At 44.1% G+C, this 14,879-nt stretch overlaps 2 protein-coding genes across 2 annotated transcripts; both read right to left on the reverse strand.

The window, feature by feature from the left end:
* Positions 1–5,797: 5,797 nt before the first annotated feature.
* Positions 5,798–8,370, reverse strand: LOC129189736 (CXXC-type zinc finger protein 5-like). The gene is made up of 2 exons (XM_054791731.1): positions 8,091–8,370; positions 5,798–7,410 (listed from the first exon to the last, which is right to left on the reverse strand). The coding sequence occupies exon 2, from the start codon at positions 7,228–7,230 to the stop codon at positions 6,337–6,339; it is 894 nt and encodes a 297-aa protein (XP_054647706.1). The 5' UTR covers positions 7,231–7,410; positions 8,091–8,370; the 3' UTR covers positions 5,798–6,336.
* A 2,020-nt stretch (positions 8,371–10,390) lies between these two features.
* zgc:110843 (uncharacterized protein LOC541492 homolog) lies at positions 10,391–14,610 on the reverse strand. The gene is made up of 3 exons (XM_054791733.1): positions 14,412–14,610; positions 13,300–13,502; positions 10,391–10,984 (listed from the first exon to the last, which is right to left on the reverse strand). The coding sequence occupies exons 1-3, from the start codon at positions 14,467–14,469 to the stop codon at positions 10,895–10,897; spliced, it is 351 nt and encodes a 116-aa protein (XP_054647708.1). The 5' UTR covers positions 14,470–14,610; the 3' UTR covers positions 10,391–10,894.
* Between the last annotated feature and the right edge of the window lie 269 nt (positions 14,611–14,879).

Genomic DNA, 14,879 nt, shown 5'->3' on the forward strand with positions numbered 1-14,879 from the left:
CGGTCCTTGAACGCATCACAGCTGCTGTGAGACTCAAAAGTGAAACTTACAAAGTACAGTATATAACTTTTACACTGTGACTCCTTCATGCATCATCTTACATTATCATCCATTAGTGGTGAGTACCTTTAAATGTGTTTAATACGTGTGTGAAGCATATTTAGAGCCTACCTGGATTGTGTCAATTGTGCCATTGTGAACAATGGCAATTGAAGAGAAAAGGGTAGCGTTCTGGAGCTTCATCTTATCCAATAATTACAACAGTCACTTTCACTGCAAATGTTGATCTGAAATCGGAGGAGAACTTCAAGTAGAAGAGTATGGAGGGGGAGGAGCGAGCCGTGTGTCAGAAATATACATTTTTATGGGCGTCTCAATTACGAAAGTTAGATTAGATTAGACTGCCACATGCAATCATAACTTGTTATAAACACACAGCCTGTCTTTGATGTGTCCTCGTACGCACTTTTTTGTTTAAACTATTAATATTTGTTCAAAGTATGCCTGGAGATAGAAACGCTGACCTTTGCAAGACTGAAAACCCATGATGAGCATTGGCATTGCTCTTTCATTTCTCGTTATTCAAGAAACATATTTTGTTAGTAAGGCGACTCCACCTGAATCCTCCATAATTTGATTTAAAAAGTGCTGAAATTGCACCGACACTCCGCACAGGTTTGCCATTTATTGCTGTCTAAATGGCACATTCTGTTATTATTTTTCACTTTTCTCATAATACTGCTCAACAGATCAAACTACTAATTGTTTAATAATCATTTTAGGACATTACACTGGTTTGCTTCCTAGGTTACATGTGTAGTCACTGAGCACAACTTAAAACTAAATGAAAGTGGCATTTTCTCAGCTATTGGTAGCGTATATTTGCTGTAAATCAAGCAAAATGAGCGCTGGAGTCATGATTTATCACTCGGTTTAAAAGGAAATGCTCTTGGGAGTGATGCAAATGGAGGAGCGAAGGCCACTTCGAGCTGAATCCTCAGTGGTAACAATCGATTCCGCATCATGAGATGGCGTGACAAGAGGCCGTGATGAACTATTGCTGCAGGCGGGCCGACTTTATCACAGTCCTTTGCTTAACTTCCTGGAGCCGCCGTGGCTTTTTTTCCCCCCACTTTGCAAGCAGCAGCAGGCTAAAGATTAACAGAATTTTGTGCACACATCTCCTCGGAAAGAGAACGCTGTTTGACCTTGCCTCAAAATGTCAGACAGAAGTGTGAAATGGTTCTTGAAATCTGTTTGACTCCAGGATTATTATGTCATCAGCAACATCTAATAACAAAATGCAAAGTTATGATGGACACTGAACAATACGCAGTGGAGCCCCACTTTTACCACTCTTACAGATGTCTCTTTTCAACACCCTCCAAACACACCTGCTACCTTGATATAGACATTCTCAGATTTTGGATCAACATTTGCAATAAAAGTAATTATTAGATTCAATTCAGCTCCAGAACCACCAACCTTCTCTCTTCACTATGCCTCGCACGCTTATTCAACACATTTTAAAGTATAAAATGTAGAGGTACTCTACACTAATGAATGATAAGTAACACTACATTTTTCTCTTCAATTGCCATTGTTCACAATGGCACAATTGACACAATCCAGGTTTAGGCTCTAAATATGCTTCACACACGTATTAAACACATTTAAAGGTACTCACCACTAATGGATGATAATGTAAGATGATCCATGAACAGATGGAATCGGAGCCACAGTGTACGAATTATACACTCGTTTTTCACGGTTAATTGGTTCCGGACCGATAAGGGAATTTCCGCGAAGTAGGATTCAACATTAAGAAATGGAATATTTTTGTAGTTAGAGCATAAAAAAACTGCTTATGACTTTATAAATACAATTCTTACCGTTGTTAGAGCCCTGTAGACATGAACTAACACCCCTAACACCCTGTGCAGTGTGAAGCTAATCTAATCTAATGTCATGTCTCGTCAATGTAACATTAGTGATGCCTGGTGACCACTATACAAAATGCAACTTGCCTTTTTTGTGGGCTTTTTTAACAGTGGTTGCTATGGTTGCAATGCTGTACATTTTACCTGTATTATCACATTTGATAAATTATTACCAACTTGTGTTAAAAAAAACATAAAAACATAAACATGTACAAATTGTGGGCATTTTTAATAGCGGTACATGTATGCTGGACATTTGACCAGAATTTTCTCATATTTCTAAGTTATTACCAAATTAGGGTGAATGAAATGTGTTTTATACGGAAAATAGAGCCTATTTTCGGAGAAAGAAAATGTAAAAAGTCCCGTTTTTGACTAAAAATCTGTACATATGCAGGGCCATGAATGCTGGATTGCGAATGTGCGAGGATCCACTGTATTGTAGTGACAAAACATGCAGTTATACAACATCATGTCTTGTCAAAGCATCTTCCTGCTGGAAAATGTTGGGTGAATTGACTTGTGAGACAGCACACTCTGCTGGATTCATAGCTGCAACACTTTTTTGCAGATAGCGTCATCCAAACACTTTCTATTTAAGTTACCATAAGAAAAAAAACTGAAAATAAATTTTGAATGCCAAACCACGACTGGGTGGGGGGGGAGGGGCTACTGTAGGAGTTTATTACATCACGATTATAGTCACGCTTTCTGAAGCAAGAGTGGGCGATGCTGTTTGTGGATGTCGGCCTCCTCTAGATCCACCTTTAATAGCTTTAAAGGTCAAAGGTCAAGAGTTCCCTTTGACCCCCCCCCCCCGGTGTCACCAAAATACAAGCAGAAGTCAGAAGAGCCTGAGCTCTTCTAGGAAGTGGAGACCACAGTGTTCTGGCCCCACCAGAGTTCCTAAACATGCAGAAAAGTGACCTCAGAAAAGATGCTGCGTTGTTTCCGCTATGCTCTCACACATTTCCGAACAGTAGGGAGGGAGGTGTGGAGGGAGGGGCGGGTGAGGGGGAGACACAATGAGACGCAGTGTCTCCAAGCCGCGGTCAGGACTGGAAGGTCTGGCTGAGCGAGTGAGGGTCCGCCCTGCTCCGGTGCAGGTTGCAGCGAGCTTGGCTGGCAGAGTGTGAACCCACTGCAGTGTGAGAGGAGCTGCCAACATATGTAAGCGCCACAGGGCTGCTTGATTACACGCAATGCAACACACACACACACACACACACCTTCCTGTCTCAGTGCATTTCTATCAGGCCTCATCAGTCTACTTGCTGGATCTCACACTCATCTCTCCTTTCTTTGTTTGGCCCACGTTATCTCCATCCCCTGCTGTCCTCCTCCCCGTGTGTCACTCTTTTCTTTCCCCCCCTCCTGTGTCCTGCTTTTCATCCCTCCCGCTTTCTCCCACTCTACCCTCCCACCCCCACCCCAACCCTCCTCCCTCTCTGCCCTTCACCAAGTCTCTTTCAAACCCCCCCCCACCCTTCACCCTCCACCTTCTCTTCCTGGATCCGCTTTTGACCCCCCCCACCCCCTCCCTCACCACCACCACAACCCCTCCCTCCTTTTCCTCCTCCTCCCCCCTCTGTCCCCTGTTCAATCCCCTTTCCTCCCCCCATTTCTCTCCTGCCATCTTGCAGGCCAGTGGAGCCAGACTGCAGGCGTTCAGGGAGTCACTGGACCTGCTGGGCAGCGGGTGACACAGATTTCCGGTGTGCGTGTGTGCGTGCGTAACGAAAAAAAGGTGGAGGGGGTGGGGGGGGTGGATTAAGCTCCAAATCACTAGAAAGGCACCGATGGAGGGAGGTGGGGGTTTTTTTGGGGAGGGGGGAAGTGTAGCTTTTGTGTGGGATGATGAAGACACATTTTAGTGCAAAATTGTGTGTTTGTCATTCAGAGCGAGTGTTGTCATAGCATGATGTTGGAGCTCGCTGCTGTTCTCCATGAGTTGGCAGTGTCCTGCGTTGGCTGGCGTGCTGCGCCTCGCTCCCTCTCTCTCTCACTCGCCTGCCTGACAAACACACACACACACACACACACGCACAACCCCCCACCCCCACAGATGCACGCACACACACACAGTCCCTCTGCGATCCCCCCTGACTGAAGGCGCACAGGAAGTGCAGCCGTGGCCCAATTATAGCGTGACACCTCAGGCCGACCGTTGCCATGGTTACGTCTTCCCTGAGGTCCCCTGGAGTGTGGCGCTGAGGAAGAAGGTCTTATCACATCAGCCATCGTTACGGCAACGAGCAAAAAAAAAAAACACTCAGCCCAGCTCGTGCTGAGATCTCTTTCTTATGTGGAGTTATGAATAAAAAGGACATTGCGTCACCGTGTGTGTGTGTGTGTGTGTGTATGTGCGTGTGAATGGAGAGTGTTTGTGATGTATGTCAGCTTAGGTGTGCTCGCCAAGCAGTGTGTAGGTGTGTGTGTGTCTGTGGGGTTGTGATAAGGCTCTCCGCCACACCATTAGGTGACTCATAATCCACACACGGCCTCACAAACACACACACACACACACACACACACACGCACGCATGAATGCGGGTACACGTACATGCTCATGTATGAGCGGAAGCACGGGGGCCAACAAACATTAATATGAGCGCAGATGAGGGGTTAGCGGATCAATACAAGCATAGACAGCATCAATGCACCGGATGCTAGCTCGTGTGGCTGTGCAGTAGTACATTGTGTAAAACTCACTCCCCGACACCTTAAGAGCTGCGCGGGACTGTGGATTGACAGCCCATGGGTTTGAGTTCATTGGCTAGTGTAACAGATGCCAACCAGTGCAGATGCACGGATGTAAGTTAGTAAACATCACTCCCCGACACCTTAAGAGCTGTGCTGGACTGTAGATTGACAGCCCATAGATTTTAGGTCATTAGCTAGTGTAACGGGGGTGAGCCAGCGCAGCTGCGCTAATGTACGTTGGTAAACCTCCCTCCCTGACACCTTAAGAGTCACGGCGGATGTCGAGTTGACAGTCCGGCCTTTTAGCTCGACTCTCATTTTGCGGACCTCGGTTCGAACCCAGGGCGGAACGCGGGGTTGGCTTATTCGTGCGGATATATGGATGCGAGATCTGCGACTTTCCACCAAATGGAAGTTAAGTCATCCAGTGATTCAAAAGGCTGTCATCCCACAGCCCAGCGCAGTTGACAGCAGTGAACAGGACTTAACTCTTATTTGGTGGGAACGTGTGGATGCGACCACAAATCTCCTTCAAATGAGTTTTAGCAGCAGACCAAAAGCCCCTGACTGTCAACCCACAGTCCAGCACAGTTGTGATGGTGTCGGGGAGTGAGGTTTACGCGACGTACACGTCGATACCAATGATAATATCAGTATTGAATTAATCGAATTAATACTATCATGATATTTTAATAAATATCTGTTGTTTTTATTGTGATATTATTTATTTATATATCGTATTGTTTGCAAACCCAAGGAATAAGTTATTGGACACAGGAGGGCTGATTTGAATGAGAGCCAATAGTAGTTTTTGCTTTACTTATTTTGCACTATTCACTTTATTTTGTATGTAATACAAGGGAATAATTGCATAATTTTGAACTTATGTTGTGTTTCTATATTGTGACATTGTTCACAAGTAAGTTTGTTTGCACAAATAAGTAAAATACATGCCCTGTTCTTTATTCTGATTATAATTAAGATCAACAAATTAAAGGGCAAAAATCCCAAAGTCATTCAATGATCTTGAAAACCTTCAAGCAAAAAGCATCGGTATCAGCACTGCTGGCGTTGTATTTACTCGGTATCGGATCGACACCAAAATGTGCATTATTGCCCAACCTTAGCACACACGAAGCATGTAGACAAGCGCACATGGCCAATTTCTTTTATTTCAAAAGGGCAAACAGATCTATACGGTACAAGTTGCACATGAAATAATTTAGACGACTCGCTTACTGGTGATGCGGTGACAACAGAATCGAGAGTCCCCGTTCGAAACAAAACATTTGGCTCTTTTTTTGTTTTCTTTTTTTTTTTTTAAACGGCTGAAACACAATACATCCAAACTGGAAAGGGATGTAAAAAAGACATAATGTTGTTTTTTCCCGTTATTTACAGTCTATTTACAACATATTAGTCATCATGGAACACATTGGTATCCTTCTCCTTCTCTCGCTCTCCAATTCACTGATTGTCAAAAGAAAGGATGGGAACGAGTGAGAACATTCTTGATCAGAGGTGCAGCTCTGCACTCTACACATCATGTCCACGTCTTTCAACCAGCTTGTTAACATGGTGTCCAGTGTGTGTGCGTGCGTGCGTGTGTGTGTATGTGCGTGTGTGTGTGTGTGTGTTTACACTGCAGCTCCACAACAATCATCCAAAGCGAGATCCTCTGCAGCAAACATTATTATCCATCTAAGGCGCCGCTGCTTCTCTCCTGCGCCAGGCCCAAAGAAAAGTCGGAGCCTCTGAGGTCAAACGCGGACACCCTGCTCTCAAACCCGGGGCCTCCCGGCTTCCTCTTCAACTCCTCGCACTTCCTGTATTTACAGATCTGGTGTCCCCTCTTACGATTGCGGCAGCTGCTGCACTGTTCGCAGTTCGTCTGACGCCGGCATGGAACGCATTCACCGCAGCGCTTCCTCTTCCTCCTGCTTCCGCTGCCCCCGCCCAGAGAACCGGGGGAGTGGCCCTCAGCCACCAGGCCCTCCATGCCCTCAGCTCCCATAGCCGTGCTCCTCCAGTGGCCTCCCCCCATCTGAAAGCCAGCGAGAGGCAAGAGAGTGGGGCTGAAGGGGAACCAAGCACCCAGGAAGGGCTGGATGTCTGCCCTGCATCCAGGTGAGTCCTCTTCCTCCTCCTCAGGCCCGGATCCCCCTCCTTCGGCATCTCCCTTGCCTCCCTTCGTCTCCGCCGCCTCCCGTTTAGTTGGCTGGCTGTTCTGAGCACCTGAGCCGGCCTGCTCCGTGGCAGTGGGGGTCAACGCTAGCAGCCCGGCTCGCATCAGCAGCTCTGCGGCGTGAGCCAGGTGGAGCCCGCTGGGTGACTCCCACATGTCAGGCCAGGAAGGGGCACGGCGAGGTTTGGTGGGGCCGGGCGGGGCCGTCTGCTCCTGTGCTGGGGAGGGTTGGATGAGGCCTTTGACGTCCATCGCTTGGGAAGGGGTGGAGATGTAATGGGAGAGGCTGTAGGGGTGGTTGGAACGCTTGAGGCTAGGTCTCAGCGGTTCGTTGGGGATTTTAGCGCCGCTGTTGGCTTGGTCTGGCGAGGAAGGGCCAGCAATGTCTACTGCTGTGGACATAGCCGTGAATGTGGGCGGCGGTTTGTGTCCTTGTGTGCGTGCAGGAGAGGGGGGGCGGGGGAGGTGAGGGGAAGAGGGATTGAAGCCGGCGCGGGGTTGACAACTGTCCTCTTACTTCAGCCAAAATGGCAAGCCTTGGCCTGTGTCCCTATTCCCATTCTCTGCAGCAGCCGTGGAGTCCTGTGGCGCAACACATGAACAGTGTGAAGAAAAGAACACAAAAACAGACAAGAAAATGCACACAAACAAAACAATCCTAACAAGTGGAAATAAAGAGGAGCAAACATGCCGCTGTGAGCATGAGTGCATGTGTTTGCAGTGATTTCCGCATGCAGGGGGTTAGTATCCCTTTAAGAATTTCACGGTATATCAATGCAATCAATAACAGAGCGACAACAATATGCAAAGATATGCGCATATGCGCAGGTCAAATGTGGAGCGCGCTTTTCAAATACATTTTGACGACTGCTCTTATGTGTGCCAGCCGTGGCAGAGGAATTGAGAAGCGTCCACAAAAAAACAGGCTGTCTTTTGTCCTGCTATCGACGACGAGCAGTGGCGAGGTGCGCAACGATGCGGTGGCTGTGAAGAAAAAAAAAGAAGCAGGGTATATTCCGCGGACATGTTAGTGGACAAATACGACAATGGACACATGTGTGGACAGGCGATCACCGCGGGGTGTTTTACAAGCACAATGGCGAAGCTTGTTGCTTGAGTTGTTACCTAAGAAGACGACGACGACGACGACGCACGGCGCTGCTTGACCACCGTCCGAGTGGTCGCTGCGACACGCACGGAACGGCGACAACAACACACAAAGCAGCCGCAACCAACCAGGAAGTACGTGGAAATAGTCTTACCTACGAGGGAGACAAAGTAAGCCACACTTGTCCGAACGCCGCTGTCAAAACGGAGGGATGAAGTCATGGAGTAATGGCGCGTTGCTTGTGGTGAACATAGACGGCCGAACTGCCGAGTCCTCCTCCACCTCTCCGTCCCGGAGGGTCTGCAAACACTCGGCACGGAATTTGGGGGCGTCGCTCAAAATGCGAAGTGGACTCAACGGCGTGGCGTGGCGTGGCGGTCACGACGACCCACGGAAAGGCACTGAAACATCTTAACATGCGGCCGGAAGTCCGCACATTAACACACACACACACACACTCATGGAAGACTCCACTAGACTGTATGCTAACTATTATTAGCACCATGCATACACAATACACTCAAATACAAAGATGGAAAGTCACTCATAGATAATATATCATATATATAGAGGTGCAGCTCAGGACACGACACTATATTTCAAAAGTTCATTTACTGCAGTTCTGTTATATGGCGGCCATGCCACCGAATAAGTGCCATTAGCATCTCCAGAAAATAAAATGTATACATTCACAATAAAATGAACTGTAAAATGTTTTTAATTAATTAATGTTTTTTTGAATTACGTGTCCTGCACATTGATCTGATTGCATATATAATAAATCCAATTTAAAAAGATTAATTTAAACTACCTTAAACACTGGAAAAATAGCTTTTGCTACCTGTCCCTGATTCCTAAAATTAGATTTCACTGTGAAATATAATAATTATAATTCTTCAGAAATGTTTTTTTTAAACATATTTTATTTATTTTATTTTTTTATATATATAATTCTGTTAAAATTAACACTTTAGTCGTGCCCCTGGGTTTTCACTCAGTTGTGTTACCCTTAACACATTACCCTCTACAAAACTTGGAAGACAAGTCACATGATCCACAGGAAGTGTGAAGTGTCACATGCTATCAGCATATTATCTTATATTTCCTATCATATGCTAAAAAGTCACTCCTGTTACTTTCAGTCCTGTTAGTCAAATGGGTCATGAAACTTGTACAAAAATGAAACAAAGACAAACAAATGGCACCGATTTGGCTCGCAGATTCACGACACACACTGAAATATTTCAAGAATGTATTTTGTAAGGTCAGAAAGGTAAGGTAAAAAAAAAATTCTTAATCTGAAAACACATAATTTTTGTTTTTACAATATTGTAATTTATTGACATGTAGCTGTATACTGTATTTAGAAAACACTATTTTATACATAATATATTTATTCATAGATCAGAGGTGTCCAAATTGCAACAGATAACTTTTTTAAATTATTAAATTCAAATTGTTTTTAACATTTTCTTTTTTTTTATATAGAATTTATAGGGCTTCATTTTTAATTTAAAATATTTTTTTTTATTGCTGGTGCCTATAAATAAAATAAATGATTATTGTAATTAATGAGCTATATTATTAGATATTACACTAATTTGTCACTTACAACACGCAGCTGAGATGGTGTTTTGTTCAGATCACTTAGCTTATAGTGATATGTTTTTTCACACAAAAGACAACAGGATGAAGCTGTGTGATAGTTACTAGTAGTTATAATAGTTACTTGGTAATAACGAGTATATAATAAAGAAGTCAAGATGACAGAAATATAACCAGTAAATAGTAAGAACAGGACTATCACCAAAATAAATGAGTAACAGACTAAATATTTAGATAGAACTGGCATAAACATTGTATAATATACATACATATAGATATTAAACAATGAAAAGTTTATTTTTGCTTCTTTATGAAGGTGTGAGTAATCTCAACTAATCTAACATTATTATTGTATTTATGTATTATAAGTGAAATGAACCCTCTTAGGCTTTACATTGTTAAAAATGACTAAATAGTCTTGTTTTGCATATGTAAAAGGTGATGATGAAGAAGTTTTGGAACGTAATATGATAGCAGTGTTGTTAGCCGCTGGGTGCTAATGATTAGACAAACGTGGCCACCCAAGAGCTGCTTCCAGGTGACTCCTCACAGGGATGCAGAGTCCAGTCCACCTCTTGTGAGAGTCCTGCTTGCATCTGGCACGCAGCCACAGACGACGTGCACGCGGCCGTGCACGTCGTGCTGTCGCGCGCGCGTCACTATAGCAGCAGGGGCCCCCACCAACACTCGCGTGCGCGATCTGGACACGACTGCTCGTGTAAACACAGCGTCTTCTAGCGGTCACCACAAATACTGACGCGTCTTAAAATGGCCACTGAAGCGGGTGGACACTGCAGAACGCGTGCGCGCACACACACACGCACACAAAAGGCAAATAAGGCGTGCTCATCAAGTTGCACAAGTTTATTTACATTATACAGAAGAACAACCCCTTTAATCAGACACGCAGCACTGTAGAAAATCTAAAGAAAAAGCCAAATATACCGTTTTGTCAGAAGTTTCCACAGTTTACAGCAGATTGACGATTTAAGCCAAACATCAAGCTCGGAGGAAGCACTTGGCTTTTGGCGCACAAGACAAAACAAGCAACATTCATGTGGGTAGTGTGTGTTTATTTCATTTAAGGCTGAAATGAGAAAAGTGGCAAAAACCTTTTTGACATCACCTGCTCCACACGTACAGCAGCCTTTACACGCAAACCAGTTATAAGTGACCCAGTGACCCTACATCTCCAATAATGTCACTTAGTGTTCAAGCAGTAGCACATTCTATGGAGGATTTACCGTGACAACATAATACCCGCAGTACATGTCCATGAGACGCTGTTATCATGTGCGAACAAAGGGGGGGGGGATGCGTGTAGGTGGGAGCGCCAACTTGTAATTGGTTGGCTTAAGTGTCCCTCTTCTTGATGATGAGGGGTCCCACGTTGTCCCCAGTTTCCTCGTTGTGTTTGCTGTGGGCGCCATCGCAGTACGGGAACTGTGAGGAGAGAAGAAAAGCAAAGCACCATGTTAGTCTAAAGCAGGGGTGTCCAAAGTGCAGCCCGGGGGCCATTTGCGGCCCGCGGCTGTGATTTTATCAGCCCGCAGCACAGGCTAAAAATGTAATTTAACAACAATTTAACAAAAAACAGCAGAAATTTCACCACAATAAAGTCAAACTATTAAGAGAAAAAAATAGTTTTCTAATGAGAAAAAAGTTGCAATTTTATTTGAATAAACTTGTAAAATGAGGAAAAATATCATCTTAGTAACAATGTTGAAATAAAGAAAAAATACATTATTGTTTGAAAAGATATAAAGTTATAATTATGAGGAGAAAATTTATGAGGAAAGTTTAAATGAAATAGTTGGAAAATGTTAAAAAAAAAAACAGCAGAAACGGGGGAAAAAAAGTCATAATCGAATGAAGTTGCAATTTTACAAGAATAAACTCATTATGGTAAAAAGTCATTTTTAGTAGCATTTCACCTATCTTACAAAGCTTGAGCTGCATATAACGTCTTAGCATTTTTCTGTGTGTTGCTTTACAAAATATCAAAGTGGCCCTTGCATCCTTTCATTTTTCAGAACGTGGCCCTCGCTGGAAAAGGTTTGGACACCCCTGGTCGAAAGCGACAGATAGATACTTTATGTTTCGCATGCAGCGTTTCCCACAGGACTGCAATCTATTTGTGGCCGTGGTGGGTTGGTGTGGGAATGATGTAATGGCCGAATTGGCTTACATCGCCATGGCGCATCAGCAAGAAGTGAGTAGAAAAACATGAAAAACAAAAGAAATACATACGCAACACTTTATTCTGTCGCTAAATGTCACAAACCTGTGAGTGCTTCAAGATGGGGCAGGGACCCACAACAGCACCGTCTGCTCGTTGAGAAGATCGACACGTGCCACAATCGCCAAAAGTCTCATTACTAGATTTGTCACAAGTCGCTTTTTGGAAAAAAAAGAAAAAGAACCTAGACGGGTCTGATTACTTGCTGAACATCGTGACAAGGTCGCTGAGTTGGCAACACCGATCCCTCCTGCGATGTCCTCTTATTCTCCGGCAGACCAAGTGTGTTCTAATGTGTTTATGAGTGAAGACGACTAGGTAGAGACAAATCTATTTGTGGCGGGCCGCATCAAGGGATTTATTTTGTGACTGCATTTGCAATATTTACCTCCAATTAACGTTTATATTCATTTAACAGCAAAGTCTCCTACAGTAGCCGGGGACATGTTCTGTAAAAGCAAATAACCGCCAGGGTCTCTGGTTAGAACCACTTCAAAAAACACTGGCATTAACAGCTGTGGCTGTAGGCAACCTCTTTTTTTTTTTTTTTTTTTAACTGCACAAGATTTTTTTTTAACACATTTTGATAGTGGGTTGATTGGTTGTCTTGTCCAAATCGTTTCATTGCCTTGTTGTTGCATGTGTCAACACTGCCTCTGACAAATAAGTTTGAAAACTGGCAGTACCTTGAGTGGTCAGCATCCGGCAGCTTTATCTACCTCTGCATGAACTTTAAAATGTTGATTGCGCTACTTGGCTGTTGGCGTGAAACTTGTGCGTGTTACACATGCTGTACTTTTGTTGTTGTTGACCATAAAGTCATTAATGCTGACTGGGCAGTTTGCGCCTTACTGCAATTACAACATTGGTTCTGTTGCTGCTGTGTTTTGCTATATACACAAACTAATAATATACTTGTTAATAAACGACTATGTGGTCCAAGAGAGCTACGTTTTGCATTCTACATGCAATCCAAATCATTATTAAAGTTAAAAGTTAGCAGACTCGCATTCCAAGCAGTAACACCCGTCACTTATTTAAAAGGTAGATTGATTGTTTATATGTTTTAGGGTGGTTAACTTCTCCTTACGCTTGTATGACATTAAGAAAAGTAAAATGCCTGCAGTTTAGATACTGCAAAACTACAAAAATGTGTATACCATAATATACTACAACAAGGTATCATACGCTTACACTAGATTTTTGAATGCATGATTAGTACAATTTTTAAAAAAGAGACAATGGAAATTTGACAAAATTTGCTTGACTATGAGCAAAATTAACTACATTGTTATTATAAATATTTTTTTCTTCATGGGATGGAAGAATCCCTCCCTGAATGTTATGAGGTCCTGTTTTCATACCAACATGCTGCGACTGAGTCAACAGCGCCTCTGCTGGTTGCAGCAAGTAGTGCACTCCATGTTGCCTCAATTGTTCAAGACACAATTCATCAACCCCTGAGTAATGGATCATTTTCTTCTTGCAATTGAGCAATGACTCGTGGCTCCAAGCTAACCTTCTTTGACTTCCAGCAGCGGCAGTACACAGCCTTGGTGCCAATGTCCTCCATGTCAAAGCTGTGCACGACTTTGGGACTATCTTTGTTGATGCACGTGTTCACCAGCCCCTTTTTGCAGCTCCGCCCACTCAGGTAACGGCTGACCAGAAAGCCGCCTACGGCTGCGACCACTGCCACAGGCACTGCTACGAGGAAATGCTCTGCAGAGACACATGCAGCAAGCAAACGTGAATTTTAAAAAGTTACTTGGTCACTTTGGATCATTTTCACTCAGATCTCTTTTGGATTTTGCTAACAACCGCCTGGTTGCAGTCAAATTTGGTGACCACAGTGTTTTGGTGTGATCGACATTCACACTTGCCTCAGTCAGGACTAGAGTCCACTTGTAGGTAGATCTCGGTGCACCTGTTTGATCTAGCAGAGCAACTTTGTTTTAAACGCACGCTGAATATGCACATCGGAACAGACAGAAGAGAGACGCCAATGCAGTTACACCTGTTAAGCTGGATCCCATTAAGATGCCATCTATAATGCTCATCTTATTATGGATTTGTGTCAGTAAAGAATAGGATCACAAGAGAAACTCCATATTCCATATCTGTGTAATGTACATTTTCTCTTTAAGGAATTCAGTTAATTCTGCCATAAAACGACCCTAACATGATCAAGAACTAAAAGACGGAAGGCATTGTAGAGGCAACGTGCCAGAGGCTTTACAAGTGGAGATTTTAAAGGAGGCAGTGGAGATCATGTCTGCACACGAGCACCGCCGCCATGCCGCATGACTGGCTTAACAGGTCCCGTGATGAGCCTTTTGCACCCGGGAGGCAGAAGGCCAAGACACGGAAAGAAAGTGGATCACCTTCAAGATGACCGTTAAGAAACTATATATGGTTCCGTGGCCTTTTAACACACCCAAGTGGCTGGTAGCCACCATTGCAGGTAGTTGAACACAAACTTTGGCTTTGTGGATCATTTTAAGGACTGAATCCATATCCGGTTGTCGTACGCAAACAAAAGTCACGTGAGCTGCCACTTGACTACATTAACGGAACTGGAGTCAGCATTAAGCATGCTAGCATGCTAGTAGCTGAGGTAAACGCGTTTACCTTTTGACAGCCTCATTCCCGAGTTGGCTGACAACTGTGGCAAACTTGAAACGGCCATGGTTTCTCCGGACGCCGTATTTGTGAGTGCTGCAGAGCAAGGTCAATGGCACCGTAGTAAGTGAACTCTTGTTCTCTTTCTGGGAGCGTTGTGTCGAGCTCGTCCTGCGTCACTCTACAACAGGAGACGTCACAGAGAAGGCAAAAGTGGGTTCATCACTCCCCTCACATCACTTCCGGTGTCGCTTTGGCGCTATTTGGAACAGTATAAAAACCTGGAAATGTCGATCTAATGGCTATAACTCAAGGTACTCATGTGCCAGTGGCTTTCCGCGGCATTTAAAAACAAATTACAAGTGAGTACATGGTGTATATTTTTCAATTGTTTGGCTCAGTTGCTGTATTAATTTCAAACGTTGCCTGATTGGGCGCGACTAGCATGACAGTTAGGGAAGGGAACTTGCTTGACAA

Source organism: Dunckerocampus dactyliophorus, chromosome 11, assembly GCF_027744805.1.
Source record: "Dunckerocampus dactyliophorus isolate RoL2022-P2 chromosome 11, RoL_Ddac_1.1, whole genome shotgun sequence".
Lineage (NCBI taxonomy): Eukaryota > Metazoa > Chordata > Actinopteri > Syngnathiformes > Syngnathidae > Dunckerocampus > Dunckerocampus dactyliophorus.

Bases quoted from the DNA above. Each gene is read 5' to 3' on its own strand.
- LOC129189736 (XM_054791731.1), bottom strand. From the start codon at position 7,230: ATGTCCACAGCAGTAGACATTGCTGGCCCTTCCTCGCCAGACCAAGCC.
- zgc:110843 (XM_054791733.1), bottom strand. From the start codon at position 14,469: ATGGCCGTTTCAAGTTTGCCACAGTTGTCAGCCAACTCGGGAATGAGG. The intron at 13,503-14,411 runs GTAAACGCGTTT...GTGTCTCTGCAG, and splicing joins GGGAATGAGGCTGTCAAAAG to AGCATTTCCTCGTAGCAGTG. The intron at 10,985-13,299 runs GTTAGCTTGGAG...CTCTCCTCACAG, and splicing joins GCTGCTGGAAGTCAAAGAAG to TTCCCGTACTGCGATGGCGC.